At 34.8% G+C, this 26,852-nt stretch overlaps 1 protein-coding gene across 1 annotated transcript in view; it reads right to left on the reverse strand.

Annotated features, from left to right (window-relative positions):
* The window catches only part of CHM (CHM Rab escort protein), a 193,235-nt gene that overhangs the window by 12,710 nt on the left and 153,673 nt on the right, over positions 1 to 26,852 (reverse strand). Inside the window, exon 14 of the mRNA XM_029240204.1 lies at positions 2,233 to 2,331. Coding sequence (XP_029096037.1) covers positions 2,233 to 2,331 — 99 coding nt within the window. The remainder of the gene's footprint in view (positions 1 to 2,232; positions 2,332 to 26,852) is intronic.

Raw genomic sequence — 26,852 nt, forward strand, 5'->3', positions numbered from 1 at the left:
CTCTGATGCTCTTAAAGGAGGCTGGGAAGTAGGGCTCTTAGAAGTATTAGTACAACTGCTTCTTAAGACAGAGCATATGTCACGAGCTCCAGCTGATACCTTAAACATGAACAAGTAAGAAAGAGAGGGGATAGAAGGAATACCTTCACAAGGCTATTGGATTCCTCAGATACAAAGGCAAAAAAGTACTGTGTTTGAGAAGAGAACATTATCTTTTAATACTATAAATAAACTTGATTGCAAAGTGACTAGGCTGACTTTCACAAAAGCTCAGGAAGCACAGCACTACACAGAACATGTAAGTCGAATAAAAAGAAAATAAGCTTAAATAATGTTATTCCTCTGGCACACATTTTAAAACAAAATATTTATAAAGCTTTAAATCATAAGGTTTCATATCATTGTCAAATAATTAAAACATAATAGTAAAAGCCATCAATCTGTGAAAATAGGGGCTTTTGCTACAGAGAAGAATGTGCTTTAATGTATTAAAAGTTCATATTACTCATAAAGTTCCTTCTTCCTCATTTAGGCAGGAAAATGAATTGAGTTCTCTTCTCCAGGTGACTTTGCCTCTTTGACCTGCCATGGCCCAGTGCTCACTTTATCTGGTGATTCATTTTCAATAACTCCAACAGTATTTGTTCTGACATTTTAATTAAAATATGACCACTACCTCATCCTGATGATAAAAAGGCCTATGTGTCAGTGAAAACTGGCTTTTCAGTGCCTCAGTGCACCTGAGGACCCCTCTGAGCACATAGTTCTTACTAAAGAATTTCACTCAGGTTCTAAACAATACATCATTTCAAAATGGGATCACATTAACCATTAAGATTAATGTTTAAAAATCTAAAATGGCTAGAGGATGCTAAGTAATGAATATGTAATTTACCCATCTTGATTTTTTAAAAAAGAAAATGCATTTAAAAAGTGAAGAGCAATGATACAATATTCAAATTTAGTATATTATTTGGGACCACCACACAATGAAATTACAACCAAAAATTATGAAAAAATTCAGAAATAAAGAAGGAGTTCTGAGTTTTTATAAGCAAGGTAACCAAAGACAAAACTATTATTCCATTTTACATTTAGGAATATTATTGTGTATTGTAACTCTGCAATCAAATTTTTAACAACACATTTATATGAGACTTTCCAATGGAAAAAAAAGTAAATATGAAACAAATTAAATTCCAAACTAAAGTGAAGTAAATTTTCAGACTGCAGAATTTGATTCAAGCAGCCCAAAAAGAAATTAATTATACCGATATTAGCTCCTGAGAATGGAGCAGTTTGTTTTCCTATGTAAATGTAAATGCCCCTTTATGCACTATCTTGCAAAGAAAACAAACAAGACACACAGAAGATGAGCTAAAAGGAAATACAATAGGTAGGGGTAAATAAATGGTTGCCTGAACAAACATAACATCCAAAGAAAATGAAGATATATGAATTAATGAACTGGCCAGGATTCAAGTGGACATCCAAATCCTATAATGAAAATCACCGTCACTTCATATAAATGAATAAGATCCATTAGGCCATGTTTTGATCACCTACACATAGAATTCACTACAATTTGCTCCATTCACAGCTACAAGGGCTACCCTATGATGCGGGGAGAAAAGTTAAAAAATTCGTGGTTGAAAAGCATCTTTCCATCATGAGTAGGCAGCAAAGTGGCATATATGTTTTGAAAGCTAAATATTTATCACATCACTAGCATGCAATGCATGAAAAGACAATTATTGGTTAGGAAGGATTCCTACGTTTGCCAATTAATAGCTTAACTTTCTCTCAGTTGAACCAAGTTTTTTTTTTTCTTTATAAATGAAGATAACTTTTTCTGTTAAAGGAATATATGCTCTTCATACAACATCTATAAAATAAAGAAAATTAAAAGGAAAAAAAATTATACATAATCCCACCATAATTGAGAGATTTCCTGAGTCTTTTTTCTATGCATATGAGTATGTACACATATAAATTTATATTTTTGCACTTAATTATATACACTGTGTGTGAGGTGTAGCTTTTTCTCTTATTATAAATATTTCCCCATTTTTAGGAAGAGAATGTGCTTAGTCATCCTAGTAAAACACGTAAGCATTGGTGCTGAATACATCACCTTTCAATTCAGGTTGCAGAAACCTTCCTGAGATCTCTAAAGAGGAGTAAAGTGGTCACGTTACCTTTCCATCATGAATCACTGATTATTGTTCTTACCTATCTCCTTTTCGGTATATGGAGTAAACAATTTCTGCACAACTGGTTCTAAATCTTCTCTTGCTGTTTTAGAAGACGTACAAGTCAAATGAACCAAATCTGTTTAAAAAAAAAATATTTTGAGTTCCTGCTTATCACAAATTTCACTGTGTACTCATATTCAAGGCACTAAGCTGGTGCCATTGGGAATAGAGCCAAGCACATCATGGCTCCTGTCTTTAAGAACTTTATAATCTAGTGATGGAGGACATGTAAAAACCATAACAATATGCTATGTGTGTTAAAAAAAATAGCGAAAATACATGTTAACTAATAACCAAGAGGGAGCACACTAAGACTCAAGACTAAGTACCAGTTGATGGTTATGTAAAACCAGCAAGGTAAAAAAGCTTAGGAAACCATTTATTCATAGAAAGAGCTTAAGCTATCCTTACAACATTCCCAACGAGGGTGGATAAATGCTAAGCAAAATATTGTATAAAAAAGACTAAAAGTGGACTATTTTTTTACCTAGAGAACACACAGTATTCTTCAGACAGAAAAACCCATTTATACAAGCTTTACTGACAAGTTAAAAACAAATCACCTATTCGTTATAGGGTTCTCTAAGAAAGTTTTTTGGGGAACACTGTTAGCTTAGTTGAATCATACTTAAAAGTCCATAATATGGCACAAGTCAAAACTTGTGTAATATTTTCAGGATTTCCAAATCACTTTGTTTTGCATTTACAGGTTCATGGGGCCCAGACCTCAGAGAATGTTTGGGTTAGAGAATACCATGTACAAAAAAGGTCCTTCACAGAAGTGAAATACTGTAGCCTAAGGCACTTAGAATTCCTAAAGGCCTACATACAAAGGGCAAAGGAAGGACAAAAGGTTCTACATACTGAAAGGAAGAACTAAGGGGATCCCTAAATGGGAGTAATTCTTCTGGTTTTGGAAAGGGTTTAGGGCAGAACAGAATTATGGCAGAAAGAATATATATTAGAGAAAAGTATAAGAACTGAGACATTCCTACTCCTAAAACACCAGTAGAGAAGTACATGCACTTCTTTTCTAAAGTTTACTTTAGGCTAGTAGACTTTTTAAAACCCCAGGAACATGGTTCAAAGTTTATCATGGAAGCGCAACATCAGAATAGAATTCTCTTTATTAAAATTAATTCCACATTCTACTCTAAAATATGTCTAAGCATAAAGGGACTCTTAATAACCATGTGAGCTAAAATCAAATTTTGTAGTATTTTTTTCCAGGTGCACCAAAGAAAGTGATATTCTAAGAAAGTTTCTGTCTTATGTATGGCCTAATAAAATATCTACCTTATTTAAGCAATGTTTTTATATGAATATAACAATGATTCCCATTGGTTCTGGGATATTGAAGGATATACAGTATTTCAATATATAACCTTTACAACAAAATTATTCCTAATGAACTTAAAATTTTCAAATGCAATATAACTTTGGTAGGGAGGGAGTTTAAAGTCCCTAGATAAATGCTGAATTCAACAGAGTATATAACTATAAAGGCAGAAATATCTGATGTAACACTTGAGAGAAACTGTCCTCTCTTATCCCACAGTCTCACAAAATACCAACGTTCATGTCAAAGTTCTCAATTTTCCAGTTCTTTCCTATTCAATTAACGTACACTAGGGGGAAAAGCAGATGAACATGAATATAAATAAAAAAGCATATTTTGAAAAATATCTTAACTGTAAACTACTAGTTCTATAAGTCAGGATATATAGAAGAAATACACCAGAGTAACTATATCCTTATGTTTCCTAACAGTGTAACAGAGTTCAGTTCATGGAATGCTAGCAAAAATTTCTAGTAATAAAGTCAGATTATCATCTTGTACTTAATAACTTTTATTACAATTCTTAGAAGGAAAAATTAAAGACATCTATACCTTGAATTCTAATACCTTGATTCTGCTTAGATGCTACTTTTATTTTTGTGGTACACGGGCCTCTCACTGTTGTGGCCTCTCCCGTTGCGGAGCACAGGCTCCGGACGTGCAGGCTCAGCGGCCATGGCTCACGTGCCCAGCCACTCCGTGGCATGTGGAATCTTCCCGGACCGGGGCGAGAACCCGTGTCCCCTGCATAGGCAGGCGGACTCTCAACCACTGTGCCACCAGGGAATCCCGATGCTACATTATTAATTCATTTACAAATTTAAGGTATGAACAACTATTTTTTCTCCCTGCTTATTACCCGCTTTTCCTGTTATCTATGTCACTTCCTTGTATAGGTTACTCTGAATTTATTGCTTCTTTTCAAATCAGAGGTTGATTGTATTATTTTTTAAAAATTCAGATTATTTTCAAAATTGGTTTATTAATCTTCATACATCTCATAAGTCTTTAGCAAGGGCAAGTTTTAGAGTCAGTTTTCCTCTTAGTCGAATATAACTTTCACTTTTCAATAGGTGTTTAATAAACATTTGTGGCTAAAGACAATTCGCTTCCCTGTCATGAGCAGACATTAAGTACTCACAGTCTTAGGAAGACATACATGTGCATACAAATATACGTATGCATACACATGCATAGGGAAAATTTTACTAATTACTTATATGAAGTGTGGAAAAATTATCTGACTGACCAGGGTAGAAGTAAGGAAAGCATAAGTGGATAATCCTCAAATTATTTAAATCTGCCTGAGAAATGCTCACAGACGCTTTAAGATATATATTTAAAATTCTCAAAATAATTTAAAAGATTACCTAGAATTTACTGTATGGTGAACTTGCATGTGTCAGACACTACTCTAAGCATGTCAGAAGTATTACTTCATTTTACCTGTGCAACAGCCAACTATTATCTTCATTTTACAGGAGAGAAAACAGAGGAACAGTGGAGTTAAACAGATTTCCCAAAGTTATGCAACTACTAAAAGGAAGAGCTGGGGCTCGGAGTTGGAATTCAAGCCCACGTGGTCTGCCTCTAGAGTGCCTGCTCTTAGTCACTGAACAATGTTGTGTAACTGTAATAATCACCTGCAGAAGGTACAGCTAGTCACTTAAGGCAGCAACATTCAAACTAGGAGGTGTATAAAGATACAAGAGGACTTTCCACAAGGTAAATAACTCTAAGGGAGTCACTGTCCAGATGCTCAACCTCACCTCCTGCAATTTTATTAAGCAATACATTTCAAGAAATTTACTTTGTGTTTAATAATCCTTTATCAAAACTGTAATATATTTGATAGTTTGATTAATTTTGCACAAATATAATTGGATTAATTACTGAATCCAGAAGACATATTTTAAGCTTACTGTCTTCGGAAATTGTAAAAAAATCTATTTCTATTTATTATTTGAAGTGGGTGATAGTGGGTATCAAATATCTCTGATACTTAAATTCCATTGAATACATTTAAAGGGGTGATGTTACCATTTTACCATTACATACCAACATTTATAATGTTAGAAACTACACTCTTGGTGATTATTTGAATCTTATGACGAAAAACTGTATATGTCAAATTATACAAATCATACGTGTTCGAGGGGTACATGAGCAAAAAGGTTTCAATACCTTAAGGTGTTAACATAATTGCAAAACCATACCTATAGAACATGTTGTCATATTTCTACCAAAATTTAACTCTGTGTAAAATGCTCCTTTCTATTCTGTGACCTTAACTCCTCTCCACGAAACTAACTTGCTCAGTAAATGCTAAAAATGACCACAAATTAGATCATATGGGGCAACTGCTTTCCTAAAAGTATTACATTCATTAGTGCCAATTAACAACTATAACTGAGACTGTGGAAGATGCAATAGAACTGGAAACATTAGGCACTGGCATCATGTGAGATAATAACTGACTCAAAAAATGGTTTAAACCTTGACTCTACCTTTTATAAAGTATGCTCCTTTTACTTCATTTAGCAACTGCTTAAAGGCTTAACAGGCTAAAAGATGACAAAATGTGTTCTCTGTCACAATTCTTCTCTTGGCAATATATTTAGCTTTGTATTGGCATTAAAGAAACTGCAAAATATCCTATTCAATTTATAAGCTTTTGCACAGCAAAAGCTGTGCAAAACAAAAAGACAATCTACGGAATGGGAGAAAATATTTGCAAGTGATGTGACCAATAAGGGCTTAATTTCCAAAACATACAAAAAGTTACACAGCCCAATATCAAGAAACAAACAACCCAATCAAAAAATGAGCAGACCTAAATAGACATTTCTCCAAAGACGACATACATATGGCCAAAAGGCACATGAAAAATGCATAACATCATTAATTATTAGAGAAATGTGGGAGCACCTCAACATATAAGCCAAATGCTAACAGCCATAAAAGGGAAAATCGACAGTAACACAATAATAGTGGGGGGACTTTAACAACCTACTTACACCAATGGACAGATCATCCAGACAGAATATCAATAAGGAAACACAGGCCTTAAATGGCACATTAGACCAGATGGATTTAGTTGATATTTATGGAGCATTCCATCTGAAAGCAGCAGAATACACTTTTTTCTCAAGTGCACGTGGAACAGTCTCGAGGAAGATCACATACTGGGCCACAAATCAAGCCTCAGTAAATTTAAGAAAACTGAAATCATGCCAAGCATCTTTTCTGACCACAACACTATGAGATTAGAAATAAACTACAGGAAGAAAAAACCTGTAAAAACACAAACACGTGGAGACTAAACAATATGTTACTAAACAACCAACGGTTCGCCGAAGAAATTAAAGAGGAAGTCAAAAAATACCTAGAAACAAATGACAACAAAAACACGACAATCCAAAACCTATGGGATGCAACAAAAGCAATTCTAAGAGGCAAGTTTACAGCAATACAATTGTACCTCAGGAAACAAGAAAAATCTCAAATAAACACCTAACCTTACACCATAAGCAACCAGAGAAAGAATAACAAACAAACCCAAAGTTAGTAGAAGGAAAGCAATCATAAAGATCAGAGCAGAAATAAATGAAATAGAAATAAAGAAAACAACAGAAAAGATCAATGAAACAAAAAGCTGGTTCTTTGAGAAAATAAAATTGATAAAATTGATAAACCTTTAGCCAGACTCATCAAAAAAAATAAACAGGAGATGACTCAAATCAATAAAATTAGAAATGAAAAAGGAGAAGTTACAATTGACACCACAGAAATACGAAAGATCATAAGAGACTACCACAAGCAACCATGTGCCAATAAAATGGACAACCTAGAAGAAATGGACAAATTCTTAGAAAGGTACAATGTTCCAAGACTGAACCAGGAAGAAACAAAATATGAACAGACCAATCAGAAGTACTGAATTTAAAAAGTTCCAAGAGTCCAGGAACAGATAGTTTCACAGGGGAATTCCATCAAACATTTAGAGAAGAGTTAACACCTATTCTTCTCAAACTCTTCCAAAAAACTGCAGAGGAAGGAACAGTCTCAAGCTCATTCTATGAGGCCACCATCACCCTGATACCAAAACCAGACAAAGACACCATAAAAAAGGAAAATCACAGGCCAAACTCACTGATGAACATAGAAGCAAAAATTCTCAACAAAATACTAGAAAACAGAATCCAACAGCACATTAAAAGGATCATACACCATGAACAAGTGGGGTTTATCCCAGGGATGCAAGGATTCTACAATATATACAAACCAATCAATGTGATATACCACATTAACAAGCTGAAGAATAAAAACCATAAGATCATCTCAATAGATGCAGAAAAAACTTTTGACAAAATTCAACACCCATTTATGATAAAAACTCTCCAGAAAGTGGGCAAAGAGGGAAATTACCTCAACCTAACAGAGGCCATATATGAGAAACTCACAGCTAACATCATACTCAATGGTAAAAAGCTGAAAGCATTTCCTCTAAGATCAGGAACAAGACAAGGATGCCTCTTTTGCCACTTTTATTCAACATAGTTTTGGAAGTCCTGGCCATGACAATCAGAGAAGAAAAAGAAATAAAAGAATCCAAATTGGAAAAGAAGTAGAACTGTCACTATTTGCAGATGACATGATCCTATACAGATCCTATACAGATCCTATACATGATCCTATACAGAGAAAATCCTAAAGATGCTACCAGAAAACTCCTAGAGCTCATCAATGAATTTGCTAGAGTTGCAAGACACAGAAATCTCTTGCTATACACTAATAATGAAGGATCAGAAAGAGAGATTAAGGAAACAATCCCATTTACCATCACATCAAAAAGAATAAAATATCTAGGAATAAATCTACCTAAGGAGGCAAAAAACTTGTACTCAGAAAACTATAAGATACTAATGAAAGAAATAAAAGATGACACAAACAGATGGAGAGATATACCATGTTCTTGGACTGGAAGAATCAATACTGTGAAAATGACTATACTATCCAAAGGTATCTAAAGATTCGATGCAATCCCTATCAAATTATCGATGGCATTTTTTACAGAACTAGAACAAAAAATTTCAAACTTTGTATGGAAACACAGAAGACCGCAAATAGCCAAAGCAATCTTGAGAAAGAAAAATGGAGCTGGAGGAATCAGGCTCCCTGACTTCAGACTATTCTACAAAGCTACAGTAATCAAGACAGTATGGTACTGGCACAAAAACAGAAATATAGGAACAGGATACAATGTCCAGAAATAAATCCATGCACCTATGTTCAATTAATCTATGACAAAGGAGGCAAGAATATACAATGGAGAAAAGACAGTCTCTTCAGTAAGTGGTGTGGGGTAAACAGGAAAGCTACATGTAAAAGAATGAAATTAGAACATTCTCTGACACTATACACAAAAATAAACTCAGTATGGATTAAAGACCTAAATGTAAGGCCGGATACTATAAAATTCATAGAGGAAAACCTAGGGAGAACACTCTTTGATATAAATCGCAGCAATATCGTTTTGTATCCACCTCTTAGTGTAATGAAAATAAAAACAAAAATAAACAAATGGGACCTAATGAAACTTAAAAGCTTTTGCACAGCAAAGGAAACCACAAACAAAACGAATTGACAACCCATAGAGTGGGAGAAAATATTTGCAAACAAAGCAACCAACAAGGGATTAAACTCCAAAATATACAAACAGCTCATGCAGCTCAATAACAAAAACAACAACAAAAACTGATCAAAAAATGGGTGGAAGATCTAAATAGACATTCCTCCAAAGACATGCAGATGACCAAGAAGCACATGAAAAGATGCTCAACATCGCTAATTATTAGATAAATGCAAATCAAAACTACAATGAGTTATCACCTCACACTAGTCAGAATGGCCATCATCAAAAAATCTACAAACAATAAATGCTGCAGCAGGTGTGGAGAAAAGGGAACCCTTCTACACTGTTGGTGGGAATGTAAATTGGTACAGCCACTATGGAGAACAATAAGGAGGTTCCTTAAAAAACTAAAAATAGAGCTACCATATGATCCAGCAATCTCACTCCTGGGCATATACCCGAAGAAAACTGTAATTTGAAAGGATACATGCACCCCAATGTTCATTGCAGCACTATTTACAGTAGCCAGGTCATGGAAGCAACCTAAATGTCCATCAACAGAGGAATGGATAAAGAAGATGTGGTATATATATATAATTGAATATTATTCAGCTATAAAAAAGAGCAAAATAATGCCAGTTACAACATGGATGGACCTAGAGATTGTCATACTGAGTGAAGTAAGTCAGACAGAGGAAGACAAATATCATATGATATCACTTATATGTGGAATCTAAAAAAAATGGTACAAATGAACTTATTTATAGAACTGAAATAGAGTCACAGATGTAGAAAACAATCTTATGGTTACTGGGGGGAAAGGGAGGGAGGGATAAACTGGGAGATTAGGATTGACATATACACACTACTATATATAAAATAGATAATTAGTAAGGACCTACTGTATAGCACAGGGAACTTTACTCAATACTCTGTAATGGCCTACATGGGAAAATAATCTAAAAAAAGAGTGGATATATGTATATTTATAATTGATTCACTTTGCTGTACAGGAGAAAGTAACCCAACATTGTAAATCCACTATACTCCAAAAAAAAATTAGAGAAATGGAAATCAAAACTACAATGAGGTACCACCTCGCACCAGTCAGAATGACCATCATCGAAAAGTCTACAAATAAATGCTGGAGAGGGTGTGGAGAAAAGAGAACCCTCCTACACTGCTGGGAATATAAATTGGTACAACCACTATGGAGAACAGTGTGGAGGTTACTTAGAAAACTAAAAATAGAACTACCATATGATCCAGCAATCCCACTGCTGGGCATATATCTGGATAAAACTCTAATTTGAAAAGATACATGCACCACAGTGTTCACAGCAGCACTATTTATAATAGCCAAGACATGGAAGCAACTTAATTTTCCATCAACAGATGAATGGATAAAGGAGATGTGGTATACATATACAGTGGAATATTACTCAGCCATGAAAAAAAGAATGACATAATGCCATTTGCAGCAACATGAATGGACTTGGAGATGATCATACTAAGTGAAGTAAGTCAGAAAGAGAAAGACAAATACTATATGATATCACTTATATGTGGAATCTAAAAAATGACACAAATGAATTTCTTTACAAAACAGAAACAGACTCACAGACATGGAAAACAAAGTTATAGTTATCAAAGGGGAAAGGTGGGGTGAGGGATAAATTAGGAGCTTGGAATCAACAGATAAACACTACTAAATATAAACAGATAAACAACAAGGCCCTACTTTATAGCACAGGGAACTATATTCAATATTTTGTAATAACCTATAATGGAAAAAATCTGAGAAAGAAGTTATATATATATATGTGTGTGTATGTATATATATGTATATACATACACACACATATACATATATATAACTGCATCACTTTGCTGCACACCAGGAACCAACACAACATTGTAAACCAACTATACTTCAATTTAAAAAAAAAGAAACTACAAAAGAAGTTTTAATTCATAGACCATAGCATAAGGGTAGTAATTGAAAAACTTTGGTGGAGTGGCAGTCACAATCAGCACCACTGAAACAAGAGCATCTGAAACTCAGAAGTCAGACATCACTCAACACAAACCAGAAATAACACACTTTCAGTTCTCTAAAATTGGGTTTGGAACACCCATTTCTCACATAAATGACTGCCTTCTTACAAGTTGTTGTTTTGAAACACACGGGAAGTGGGATTTCTACTCAGAATTTGCACAATAATAATGTACACATTTAAAAGTGACAAAAGTGAGAAGTCTAATGTGCAGTAGCAGGGTGACACAGTAGAGGATGGCTATGCAGGTCTGGTATTACTTTGGTCTTTGTATCAATTTGGCCAAGTCAGTTTATCTCTCTGGCCTCTGTTCTCATGATTAAATGGAAGGAGTGGAATTAGTTCCATCTACAAGACTTCTTCTAGTTCTAAAGTTTTATGAATCTAACTTCATACTCATCAGCCATGATTCTTTCAATGATGACAGATGTTAACCCAGAAACTGATGACATTACAAATGTGAATGTAAAACCTAAATGAATGCTTGCTGAAAAAAATAGGAACTCTATTTCTCAAGCTTCTGAGACTATCACACACAGCAGTCGTACAAGTAAGCAAAATTGTTCCAAATGCATTTAAAGAAACTTTACGTATGGGTTAGTCAACAAGTGCATTTTGTTGGGCAACCTAACTAGGACTAAATAATTTATGTACATAGGGATCGATGTGGCTCATAACTTGTCTTTCATATAGGCATAAAGGCCAAATGTCATTTATGTAATATAGTCCAAGTAAGAATATGACTGTGTCAGTAAGACAGAAAAGGTCAGAAACACATTTTCTTTATGATACCAAGTGAGGAACTGAGTTTCATGACATATGGTACACAGTTTGGTTTCTGAATCCAACCATGAAAAACTCCAGAGTAACTCCAGAGTCAGTTTGCACTTTCTCAATAGAATTTAATGGAAAAAACAAAACAAAACAAAAAACCCTTGAATGTCAACTTAAGATCACTAGGAAAAATCAGTTTATTCGCAAGATTAAATCCGTGCTTCATGACAATACTAATAAAAGAGAAAAGAAAAAAGGCACCAATGATTGTGTTAAATCATTATCTAAACTCATTTTTATGAAAGGTATATAACATTTTCTTTAAAGAATCATAAAAGCAGAAAAGATTATATAAACCAGTACCTACATAAAATTCTTGATTATCCATTTATATATATACTTATGTGTATATATATATATATACATATGTGTATATATTCACGCTATGTATTCATAAATATATATTCACACTATGTATTCATAAATATATAATCATATCACAGATAAATAACATCCTGTAACATCAAATCCCAGAATAAAGCAGCTGTTACTGACGGACCATGTACACAAAAATAGAGATTTCAAGCTGCTTAGAAAAAGTACTGTAAAAAAGTGAAACTGAATGTCAAATGGAAGGGCTACAGAGATGATGTTTTGCTCATTTACAAATTATTTTAAAAGAAAATAAATTCCATATTAGATTCATTTAGGATATAAAAAAGGATGAGTTGAAAATAAAGATGTAAGGTATGTTTTGAAAGATGCACTATGTGTATAAAAAATATAACTTGTTCACCTTTGGAAAACATAATAAATAAATTTCAAATATTTAAAAATCTTAAAACTTGAATCAAATTACCTGAAGGGAGGGGAAGTTAAATTGATTTATAGATTAAAAAAATGTAACATTACTACTTTAAAAAGATAAAATAACTAGGCTAACCTAGGGTTGCTTAGAAAACCCCTACATTAATGGATAACAATGATTTGCTATCAGTGTATCAAATACACTTAACCAATACTGACCTCTGTTTACATTGCAATTACAGTAAGACCTCATTTATTCAGAAGTATTTCACCCACAATCAAGAACAAGGAAGTGTGCCCAACCCCCCTGAAGAAAGGCTTCAGCACCCAAGGTAGATGTTACAATACCCATAGACTAACACAACCACTTTCTCAGGACTTGGTTATGTTAATATTACATCAATTTCAACAAGCTTGGCTATCTTGTTTTCTGGCCCTCTGCAGATTCCAAGTAGCAAATAAGGGGGAAGAGCAGTGTGTGGGAAGAGCGGCCAGAAAGAACATCCTGACAGTTGCATGAAAACAGCTGGAGGAAGACACATAAAATGTAGATGTAAGAAATGATAAAAGCATCACAGTCTAGGGTCATTTAGCATAGGAACAAATAGACTTAAACACCTCAATAGGCCTCAAGGGCATCACTGGATTACAATGAAATATAATAAATAATGTTCACAATATCCCTAAATTATAAGAAAAGGGTTAACTATATATAAAATAGGTAACTAGTAAGGACCTACTGTATAACACAGGGAACTCTACTCAGTACTCTGTAATGGCCTATATAGGAACAGAATCTAAAAAAGAATGGATATATGTATATGTATAAGTGATTCACTTTGCTGTGCACCTGAAACTAACACAACATTGTAAATCAACTATACTCCAATAAAAATTAAATTAAAAAAAGTTAGGAACCAGAAAACAAAACAAACAAACAAAAAAAGGTTAAATTATGTTTCATATATTCAGTATACTATGGCAAAGGAAATGTGTGAAACATGCTAGGAAGGTATTTATTAAAAAACTTCAATCCTAATAAATTTCAATCCTGAAAGGATACATTTCAGCTATCTGAAGAATGCATTTGAGGAGACTACAGCACCCTAGGGGGTGCTAAAATAATGATGCATTACTGACCAGTATTTACAAGCTAATTGATATTCCTAACTGGCTCTCAAACTTCTCCTATCTAACCTCAATTCCATTGTAATGAAAACTCATTTAACAAGTCACCTAAAATATTTTCATTTTGAACAAATGGTATTTCCAGTTTCCTTAGAAGGAATCTCTGCCAGGCATTTCTGGTCTGTACGCAGATCAGAAGTCTGCTTTTGGAGCAGGAAATTATTCTGAAATAAATACAGATAATCACTGGCTCAGTTCAACAACACATGTGTCCAAGAGTATTCATCCATGTTTTTGGAATACATCTCTATGGTTCCTACGATCTCTCTAACTCTGGTGATCAATTTTTAAGTAAAAACTAATAGGTACTGAGCACTTTTAAGTGCCACACACTGTTCACATGAATTTGATCCTGATAACAATCCTGAGGTAGGTACTATCATCATCCCTATTTTATAGATAAGGAAGCTGAGGCACAGAGAGATTAAGTAATTTGCCTAAGGTCAATCCAACTAGTATGTAAAAGAGCTAGGATTTGAACCCAGACTGTTCTCAACTACCATACAATACTGTATCGTTAGAATGCATCTTTCTTGTTAAATGAACTATACACTATCCCCATACTACCTGAAGGTAAACATCAATTGTACACTTATGGTTTTACAAATTCTAAATCAGGCCAAATATAAGCCATGAAAATTTCTTAAATTAAGAATACTAAAAGGTAAAAGTAAATTTAAGGCATTTTAATGTCTTAAGTACATTCTTGGCCACATACTTAAAGACTACGGTGCGGTGCAGTATTGACATAGCATTAGATGAAGAATTAAAAAGTCTAAAACGTGATTTGTAAAAAGAAAAATTAAAATTGTTTACAAATTGAAAATATTGAATTATATGCTCTAGCTTATTACACAATGCCTAAAACATTAATATAAGATTGTCTTAAACAAAAGACTACAAAATGAATTTTATGTCTGCTTCACTGAATGCAACACAGCAATTGAAAAATATTTAATATAAAGTACCAGAGTATTGGTCAACCCTGAATTATACTGTAAAAGGTCACAAATTTCTACCCTGTTCAAAATGGGAAGAAAGTAAAAGCTGGTGCTGATTCAAGAATGAGCAAGTTTGAGCAGTAGATACTCAAGAGAGGTAAAGATAAACTGAGTACCAGAATTAGTCAAAGAGTACTTAGTATGTGCTCAGAAAGAATAACATAAAACCTTCATTAACTAAGAGCAGAGTAACTGTGGCAAATGCAAATTCCCTTGTTTTTCCATATTTATTTAAGTGGAGAAAAACACCTTTGAAATCAATAACATCATTAAAAGGAAAAAAATCATTAGATATAGATTGCTGTGGCTAATGAAGAATGGACTATACTAGAGTTAGGCTTCAATAAAACCCAGTATTTAAAGTAAAAAAAAGACTTAAGGACCTACTGTATAGCACAGGGAGCTATATTCAATATCTTGTAATAACCTATAATAGAAAAGAATCTGAAAAAGAATATATATATAACTGAATCACTTTGCTGAACATCTGAAACACTGTAAATCAACTATACTTTAATTAAAAAAGACAAATTTTTATTAAACAATTCCTATTTTTTGTCTAGAAGCCATAATTTTGTCATATGTCTTACAAACAAGCTAATTTGCTCATGAATAATGTATCTTTAAAATGCATTTCACTGTTGAACAACTGAACTATAAATCACCAAACTTCACATCATTTACTTTCTATACATTTCATTTTATTAACTTTGAGGAATGAATTCAAGTCACAAAGCCTCAATGGTATATACTTTGATTATGTTTGATTTACTCAGGTACAACTGCATTAGTTACAATGGCTGCCAACATTTGTCTTCAAGTGATTCTTCCAAGAGGAAGAACGATGAGTTTAGATTATGATTTCAACATTACAGCCTCAATTTTTAGAACAGGTGAAGGCTTTTGGTTCCACTCATCTGGCAATACTGATTATTATGTGCCTATCATTCATAAAATGGGACCAAAGTCTAGATGTATTTGTCTACTTAAGTAACAGTTTTAAGAGAAAATAAGCCACAGTAAAACCCACTTAATGAATAAAAAATATCAAATTTATACAACATTTAGAATTTATTCTAATACTATAATATTTTATTTTTTGATTTCTACAAAATGATGAGCACATGGATGATCATTAACAGCTCAACATCATAATTAGTATAAATATGAGAAAACCACAACATAGCTAACCTAGATATATAAAAACAAGAACATTCAGACAGAATAATAAAAAGTCTTCTCTCAAGAATCCTAATTGTGATAAATTCTTCTGAAGATACTTTTTTTTCCAAGTATGAGTAATGTCAAATTCCATAGTACTCCTCCCTCAAAAGGTGGGTTCTTACACCATAAATATTCAGCACTTTCACTTCTTGGTGCTTGACCTGGGAAATAATGAAAATTTTCTGTGAAGAAACAATTATATAAATTTTAAAAACCTGTTCTATTGGGTTCAGGATATGCTTTATTCAAAAGGTTCAGGAAAAAAGACAAAACTCTTAAAAGAGATTTAGAAGTAAAAGTAGAGAGAAGAGAATGACTATGTAACACTATAAGCTAAGAAATTTGTCTATAACCAGGGAGCTTCAAAAGGAAAATAAAATGAGCTGGGAACAGGTTTGGATACATAAAATAAACACATGGCATAGTCTTTCTTTTTCTTATTCCTGACTTAAAAAAAATCAAGAGAAAAGGAAAGCGTGGTTTAAAGTATTCTGTTATATTATCAGAGTAGTTCTATTTCAGAAGAGAAACTAATTACCAAGAACAGAACAACTTGTGACTAGTTGTGACATGAATGACTCAATTAGGGCAGCATCAGAAAATACACTTTTAAAGACTTTAACGTCCAAGTTACAAAGTCTGTGAACAGGCCCAAAACATAAGAAAAGGAGGAGGAAAGAAAGAAGCCAAACTTTAAGTAATAAAAGAGAGTGAATGGTGATGTCAGTTTCTATCTCAGTGTATTTCTTACATCTCCTTAATATACCATATAAAGTATTAACTCTATTAAAACTATTAACTAGGACTTTTTAAATACATGCATGTTATTAAAGGAAGAAAGCATACAAGATTTAAAAATGAACATGAACTTCTTTTTTTCTCTGGAACAAGGCAACCTATAAATAATAAATTCGAACTTATCTCTTTCAGTCAACCTTCCTGGTATAAGCTGCCTTACTATTGAGACTGAAAAACCAAAACCAGTCCATTTGTCTATACTGCTGGTTTTATATTTATAAATTGATTAAGCTACAGCAAAGATCTGTAAGATAATTTAATCACAGAAAAAAAGAAGTGAGAAAGTTGGAGACAGCTTTAAAAGAAAAAGGATCTTAGCTATTTTGCTTAAAATACTGTCACATAATTAAAAACGTATACAGGACAGGTGGCTTTCTGCACACACACGCAAAATCTGACCATTGAGGGTGTTCGATTTGTATGGGATCTTTCTAAATTCTTTAGACTAACTCCGGCCCCCAACTTCTAATGAAGAAATCAAGACACAAGAAAATAAGAAATTTGCTCAAGGTTAAATAACTAATTGGAAGTAGTAATTCTGTAGAGTCTTCGGACAATATTCTCTCCACTATACCAGTATGCTCCTTAAATTTCCTATAAAGTCAAGCTGGAAATTGATTCCCACAACATTAGGTACACAAACTAAAAAACAAATTATTAAAATAATTTTTCATTTCAATTTCATGACATATTAAGACAGAGTGCCTTAAAATCCTTTGTTTTCATTTGCTAGGGGGTAAAAATTTTCTAAGAAACTTTAGTATTTTAGCTTTAAATTTAGTTAGAAAATGTCACTTTAGAAACAAGACTTTGATGGAGCCCGTGTTTCTGCAGAGCTGGAACTCCCGGCTGGGGGTCTCTTCCCTCCGCCGTCATGGAACTGCCACAGAGCCCGAGGGGAGGGCAGCCTCACTGAGGCTGCTGGCTCAGGAGGGGCCCCGGCAGCCGAAGCCAGGACAGTCCTGGGGATTGCGGGCCGGACGTGGACCTGCCCACCAGAAAGACAAAATCCAGCCTCATCCACCAGAACACAGGCACCAGTCCCCTCCACCAGGAAGCCTACGCAACCCACTGAACCAACCTTAGCCACTGGGGACACACACCAAAAAAAACGGAAACTACGAACCTGCAGCCTGCAAAAAGGAGACCCCAAACACAGTAAGATAAGCAAAATGCGAAGACAGAAAAACACACAGCAGATGAAGGAGCAAGATAAAAACCCAACAGACCTAAAAAATGAAGAAGAAATAGGCAGTCTACCTGAAAAAGAATTTAGAATAATGATAGTAAAGATGATGCAAAAACTTGGAAATAGAATAGACAAAATACAAGAAACATTTAACAAGGGCGTAGAAGAACTAAGGATGAAACAAACAACGATGAACAACACAACAAATGAAATTAAAAATACTCTAGATGGGATCAATAGCAGAATAACTGAGGCAGAAGAACGGATAAGTGACCTGGAAGATAAAATTGTGGACATAACTACTGCAGAGCAGAATAAAGAAAAAAGAATGAAAAGAACTGAGCACAGTCTCAGAGACCTCTGGGACAACATTAAATGCAGCAACATTAGAATTATAGGGGTTCCGGAAGAAGAAGAGAAAAAGAAAGGGACTGAGAACATATTTGAAGAGATTATAGTTGAAAACTTCCCTAATATGGGAAAGGAAATAGTTAATCAAGTCCAGGAAGCACAGAGAGTCCCATACAGGATAAATCCAAGGAGAAATACGTCAAGACACATATTAATCAAACTGTCAAAAATTAAATACAAAGAAAACATACTAAAAGCAGCAAGGGAAAAACAACAAATAACACACAAGGGAACCCCCATACGGTTAACAGCTGAACTTTCAGCAGAAACTCTGCAAGCCAGAAAGGAGCGGCAGGACATATTTAAAGTGATGAAGGAGAAAAACCTGCAACCAAGATTACTCTACCCAGAAAGGATCTCATTCAGATTTGATGGAGAAATTAAAACCTTTACAGACAAGCAAAAGCTGAGAGAGCTCAGCACCACCAAACCAGCATTACAACAACTGCTAAAGGAACTTCTTTAGGCAAGAAACACAAGAGAAGGAAAAGACCTACAATAACGAACCCAAAACAGTTAAGAAAATGGGAATAGGAACACACATATTGATAATTACATTAAATGTAAACAGACTAAATGCTCCCACCAAAAGACACAGATTGGCTGAATGGATACAAAAACAAGACCCACATATTTGCTGTCTACAAGAGAGCCACTTCAGACCTAGAGACACATACAGACTGAAAGTAAGGGGATGGAAAAAAGATACTTCATGCAAGTGGAAACCAAAAGAAAGCTGGAGTAGCAATTCTCATATCAGACAAAATAGACGTTAAAATAAAGACTATTAGAAGAGACAAAGAAGGAAACTACATAATGACCAAGGGATCAATCCAAGAAGAAGATATAACAATTGTAAGTATTTATGCACCCAACATAGGAGCACCTCAATACACAAGGCAAATACTAACAGCCATAAAAGGGGAAATCGACAGTAACACATTCATAATAGGGGACTTTAACACCCCACTTTCACCAATGGACAGACCATCCAAAATGAAAATAAATACGGAAACACAACCTTTAAATGATACATTAAAAAAGATGGACTTAATTGATATTTATAGGACATTCCATCCAAAAACAACAGAATACACATTTTTCTCAAGTGCTCATGAAACATTCTCCAGGATAGATCATATCTTGGGTCACAAATCAAGCCTTGGTAAATTTAAGAAAATTGAAATTGTTTCAAGTAACTTTTCCGACCACAACGCTATGAGACTAAATATCAATTATAGGAAAAGATCTGTAAAATATACAAACACATGGAGGCTAAACAATACACTACTTAATAATGAAGTGATCACTGAAGAAATCAAAGAGGAAATCAAAAAATACCTAGAAAAAAATGACAATGGAGACACGACGAACCAAAATCTATGGGATGCAGCAAAAGCAGTTCTAAGAGGGAAGTTTATAGCAATACAATCCTACCTTAAGAATCAGTAAACATCTCGAATAAACAACCTAACCTTGCACCTGAAGCAATTAGAGAAAGAAGAACAAAAAAACCCCAAAGTCAGCAGAAGGAAAGAAATCATAAAAATCAGATCAGAAATAAATGAAAAAGAAATGAAGGAAATGACAGCAAAGATCAATAAAACTAAAAGCTGGTTCTTTGAGAAGATAAACAAAATTGACAAACCATTAGCCAGACTCATCAAGAAAAAAAGGGAGAAGACTCAAATCAATAGAATTAGAAATGAAAAAGGAGAAGTAACAACTGACACTGCAGAAGTACAAAAGATCATGAGAGATTACTACAAGCAACTCTATGCCAATAAAATGGACAACCTGGAAGAAATGGACAAATTCTTAGAAATGCACAACCTGCCAAGACTGAATCTGGAAGAAATAAAAATATAAACAGACCAATCACAAGCACTGAAATTGAAACTGTGATTAAAAATCTTCCAACAAACAAAAGCCCAGGATCAGATGGCTTCACAGGCTAATTCTATCAAATATTTAGAGAAGAGCTAACAACTACCTATCTCAAACTCTTCCAAAATATAGCAGAGGGAGGAACACTCCCGAACTCATTCTACAAGGCCACCATCACCCTGATACCAAACCCAGACAAGGATGTCACAGAGAAAGAAAACTACAAGCCAATATCACTGATGAACATAGATGCAAAAATCCTCAACAAAATACTAGCAAACAGAATCCAACAGCAGATTAAAAGGATCATACACCATGATCAAGTGAGGTTTATTCCAGGAATGCAAGGATTCTTCAATATATGCAAAACAATCAATGTTATAAACCATATTAACAAAGTGGAGGAGAAAAACCATATGATCATCTCAATAGATGCAGAGAAAGCTTTTGACAAAATTCAACACCCATTTATGATAAAAACCCTGCAGAAAGTAGGCATAGAGGGAACTTTCCTCAACATAATAAAGGCCATATATGACAAACCCACAGCCAACATCGTCCTTGATGGTGAAAAGCTGAAAGCATTTCCACTAAGATCAGGAACAAGACAAGGTTGCCCACTCTCACCACTCTTATTTAACATAGTTTTGGAAGTTTTAGCCACAGCAATCAGAGAAGAAAAGGAAATAAAAGGAATCCAAATCAGAAAAGAAGAAGTAAAGCTGTCGCTGTTTGCGGATGACATGATACTATACATAGAGAATCGTAAAGATGCTACCAGAAAACTACTAGAGCTAATCAATGAAGCTGGTAAAGTAGCAGGATACAAAATTTATGCACAGAAATCTCTGGCATTCCTGTACACTAATGATGAAAAATCTGAAAGTGAAATCAAGAAAACACTTCCATTTACCACTGCAACAAAAAGAATAAAATATCTAGGAATTAACCTACCTAAGGAGACAAAAGACTTGTATGCAGAAAATTATAAGACACTGAGGAAAGAAATTAAAGATGATACAAATAGATGGAGAGATATACCATGTTCTTGGATTGGAAGAATCAACATTGTGAAAATGACTCTACTACCCAAAGCAATCTACAGATTCAGTGCAATCCCTATCAAACTACCACTGGCATTTTTCACAGAACTAGAACAAAAAATTTCGCAATTGGTATGGAAACACAAAAGACCCAGAATATCCAAAGCAATCTGGAGAACGAAAAACGGAGCTGGAGGAATCAGGCTCCCTGACTTCAGACTATACTACAAAGCTACAGTAATCAAGACCGTATAGTATTGGCACAAAAACAGAAGATAGATCAATGGAAAAGGATAGAAAGCCCAGAGATAAACCCATGCACATATGGTCACCTTATCTTTGATAAAGGAGGCAGGAATGTACAGTGGAGAAAGGACAGCCTGTTCAATAAATGGTGCTGGGAAAACTGGACAGGTACATGTAAAAGTATGAGATTAGATCACTCCCTAACACCATACACAAAAATAAGCCAAAAATGGATTAAAGACCTAAATGTAAGGGCAGAAACTATCAAACTCTTAGAGGAAAACATAGGCAGAACACTCTATGACATAAATCACAGCAAGATCCTTTTTGATGCACCTCCTAGAGAAATGCAAATAAAAACCAAAATAAACAAATGGGACCTAATGAAACTTCAAAGCTTTTGCACAGCAAAGGAAACTATAAACAAGTCCAAAAGACAACCCTTAGAATGGGAGAAAATATTTGCAAATGAAGCAACTGACAAAGGATTAATCTCCAAAATTTATAAGCAGCTCATGCAGCTCAATAACAAAAAAACAACCCATTCCAAAAATGGGCAGAAGACCTAAACAGACATTTCTCCAAAGAAGATATACAGATTGCCAACAAACACATGAACGAATGCTCAACTTCATTAATCATTAGAGAAATGCAAATCAAAACTACAATGAGATATCATCTCACACCAGTCAGAATGGCCATCATCAAAAAATCTAGAAACAATAAATGCTGGAGAGGGTGTGGAGAAAAGGGAACCCTCTTGCACTGTTGGTGGGAATGTAAATTGATACAGCCACTGTGGAGAACAGTATGGAGCTTCCTTAAAAAAAAACTACAAATAGAACTACCATATGACGCAGCAATCCCACTACTGGGCATAAAAGGAAACAGAATTGAGTTATTTTAATGAGGTGCATAGACCTAGAGTCTGTCATACAGAGTGAAGTAAGTCAGAAAGAGAAAGACAAATGCCGTATGCTAACACATATGTATGGAATTTAAGAAAAAAAAAATGTCATTAAGAACCTAGGTATAAGAAAGGAATAGACACAGACCTACTAGAGAATGGACTTGAGGATATGGGGAGGGGGAAGGGTAAGCTGTGACAAAGCGAGAGAGAGGCATGGACATATATACACTACCAAACGTAAGGCAGATAGCTAGTGGGAAGCAGCCGCATAGCACAGGGAGATCAGCTCGGTGCTTTGTGACCGCCTGGAGGGGTGGGATAGGGAGGGTGTGAGGGAGGGAGATGCAAGAGAGAAGAGATATGGTAACATATGTATATGTATAACTGATTCACTTTGTTACAAATCAGAAACTAACACACCATTGTAAAGCAATTATATTCCAATAAAGATGTAAAAAAAATAAAAAAAAATAAAAAAAGAAGAAACAAGACTATGCAGGTAGTTTTTTTTTTTTTTTTACTCAAAGTACTAAGCATAATGTACATATTGGGTTGACCAAAAGGTTCATTTGGCTTCTTCCATAAGATGGCTCTAGTAGCAGTTAGTTGTCTTTAACTTTATTGAAAAAAGTTTTCTTAGACTGTATGTGAGAGCTGTCATATCAGTGTGCATTTACGAAAGACTTATCAAAATTTGTGAATTTTTGTGTAGCAATTTTAATATTGAACATGGAATTAAAAAAGCAATTTTCTGCATATTCTTCTTTATTATTTCAGGAAAGGTAAAAATGCAACTGAAACGCACAAAAAGATAGGTGCAGTGTATGGAGAAGGTGCTGTGACTGATCCGAACATGTCAAAAGTGGTTTGCGGTCTTCCCTGGTGGCGCAGTTGTTGAGAATCTGCCTGCTAATGCAGGGGACACGGGTTTGAGCCCTGGTCTGGGAAGATCCCACATGCCGCGGAGCAACTAGGCCCGTAAGCCACAACTACTAAGCCTGCGCATGTGGAGCCTGTGCTCCGCAACAAGAGAGGCCACGACAGTGAGAGGCCCGCACACCGCGATGAAGAGTGGCCCCCACTTGCCACAACTAGAGAAAGCCCTCACACAGAAACGAAGACCCAACACAGCCAAAAATAAAAATAAATAAATTAAAAGAAAGCTCAACATTTAAAAAAAAAAAGTGGTTTGAGAAGTTCTGTGCTGGAGATTTCTCGCTGGAAGATGCTCCACGATCCGGTAGACCAGTTGAAGTTGACAGTGATCAAATCGAGACATTAATTGAGAACAATAAACATTATACCATGTGGGAGATAGCCGACATACTCAAAATATCCAAATCAAGTGTTGAAAATCATTTGCATCAGCTTGGTTATGTTAATCGCTTTGATGTTTGGGTTCCACTAGGGAAAAAAAACCTTCTTGACCGTATTTCCGCATGCAATTCTCTACTGAAACGTTCCGTTTTTAAAACAAATTGTGACAGGCGGTGAAAAGTGGATACTGTACTATAATGTGGAAGAAAAGAGATTGTGGGGCAAGCTAAATGAACCACCACCAACCACACCAAAGGCCGGTCTTCATCTAAACAACGTGATGTTGTGTATATGGTGGGATTGGAAGGGAGTCCTCTATTATGAGCTCCTTCCAGAAAACCAAACGATTAATTCCAACAAGTACTGTTCCCCATTAGACCAACTGAAAGCAGCACTCGACAAAAAGCATCTGGAAATAGTAAACAGAAAACGCATAATCTTCCATCAGGATACCACAAGACCACATGTTTTTTTGATGACCAGGCAGAAACTGTTACAGCTTGGCTGGGAAGTTCTGATTCATCCGCCGTATTCACCAGACGTTGCACCTTCGGATTCCATTTATTTCGGTCTTCACAAAATTCTCTTAATGGAAAAAGTGTCAGTTCCCCAGAAGACTGTAGAAGGCACCTGGAACAGTTCTTTGCTCAAAAAGATAAAAAGTTTTGGGAAGATGGAATTATGAAGTTGCCTGAAAAATGGCAGAAGGTAGTGGAACAAAAGGGTGAAAACATTGTTCAATAAAGCTCTTGGTGAAAATGAAAAATGTGTCTTACTTTTACTTAAAAACTGAAGGCACTTTTTGGCCAACCCAATACTTAAGTTCTAGGAATAGAAATGGCAAGCCATGGTTCTGTTCCTCATATTGGATAAGAAATGTAAAGCTAATTATGCTACAACTACTCTGAGAAACAGTATAGCATGGTGGTTAAAAGTGTAAGCCCTAGAGTCAGACTGTCCAGGTTCAAATTCTGCTTCTCCCTCTTACTAAATCTGTGACCTTGGGTGAATCATTTACCTTTTCTGTGTCTCAGTTTCCTCATCTGAATAATAGAAAAGACAATGGCACCTATCTCAGATTTGTTGTGAGGGATAAGTTAATCCATGTGAAGAACTTAGAACAGAGCCTGCATATATTAAGTACTTGATAAATGTTAATTATCATTACTATTAAATTGTAATAAATGTTAACTCAGAAGTTCAAGTTCTACCTAAATACAGGAGCAAAAGCCTAAGTACATGAATGAGGCAGGGGAAGGTGATAATATTTGAACTAAGATTTGAAGGATGAACAGGCATTTAAACCAGTCTGCAAGGTCAACCCTTACGAAGCTTATGACAGTCTCTGTGTGAAATGCAGGGGTGAGTAGACAAAAGTTTGCCTCACCACAAATTGCTTTAATAGATATTGTCAAAGAATACACTTCATCCAAAGGTGGGGATCTCCTATATTTGGAAAGTGCAGAGATGTCCTACCACCATTTCTTACCACATAACATTTAACCCTGGAGAATTTAATAATATGAGGGAAGTTCCTTGACCTCTATAGTGATTCCATAAATAAATATAACTCTATTATATGAGAAAGCTACTAAGACAAATACATACATGTGAAATGCATTTTAGTGTTTCCCCCAAAGAATATATTGGAAATTTAACAATGTCAAAATTCCAAGGAAATGTCCCGGTGATGTTTAAAATAACTAAGATATTGCTTTTTTAAAAAAAATGTGAAGATCACAGTACCACTTCATGCTACATATGACTACAGAACACAAAGATACATGCTTTGTTCTTCTCAATCATTAGAAAGACTTTCCTGAATGAGCTGACCTGAAGAAGAGGTTTGGGGATGAGAAAGTATACACACACATAAATAAATGAATTAAGCAGGAACAGAATCCAAATGACAAAGAAGGAAGGAGCCACATGGGAAAGGGCTAACTTAAGATGGGTCACTGATTAGTATGTTGTGAGGCAATTTGGAAAAGTGGTTTAAAATTTCAGGAAATTATGTATCAAAGTAGGAAGGTTTGATAGTAATGAAGCATAAAGAAAAATGCTCAAATTTAATGACCACTTGAAACATTTTTATACTGTAGCAGCCTGGAAATAAACACCCCGAACTGCGGATTCAATTGTACATAATCAAAATTATAACAAACATCTGGTATAGTATGTCAAATTTTGGCTACACTTTTATACATGTCTGTAATATGATCCCTTATCTTTGTGGCATAACCAGTTAAATCTGTTTTTAATTCATACTGTAGAGAAATCAGAAAATCAAGGTAAACAAATAAAAAAAAAAAAGTTAGTTACCTGTCTTCCCACCATTTAGGGATAACCACTGTTACAACTATTTTGGCATATACTCTTTGGAATTTGTTTCCTATACAGTCATGTACCGATAAATACACGTATGTGTCTGCATATGTATATATAAACACACAAATAGGTTCATCCCTCACAATACAAAATTAGTTCAAAAATTTTACTCATGACAGAAAATTTATATAAGCAAACTTTATGTTATCATTATAGTTAATATGAAACTGCAAAGTTTCTTTTTTTTTTTTACATCTTTATTGGAGCATAATTGCTTTACAATGGTGTGTTAGTTTCTGCTTTATAACAAAGTGAATCAGTTATACATATACATATGTTCCCATCTCTCTTCCCTCTTGCGTCTCCCTCCTTCCCACCCTCCTTATCCCACCCCTCTAGGTGGTCACAAACCATCGAGCTAATCTCCCTGTGCTATGTGGCTG

The sequence above is a fragment of the Monodon monoceros genome, unplaced genomic scaffold (assembly GCF_005190385.1).
Source record: "Monodon monoceros isolate NGI ecotype Baffin Bay Population unplaced genomic scaffold, NGI_Narwhal_1 Super_Scaffold_22, whole genome shotgun sequence".
In the NCBI taxonomy this organism is placed as follows: domain Eukaryota; kingdom Metazoa; phylum Chordata; class Mammalia; order Artiodactyla; family Monodontidae; genus Monodon; species Monodon monoceros.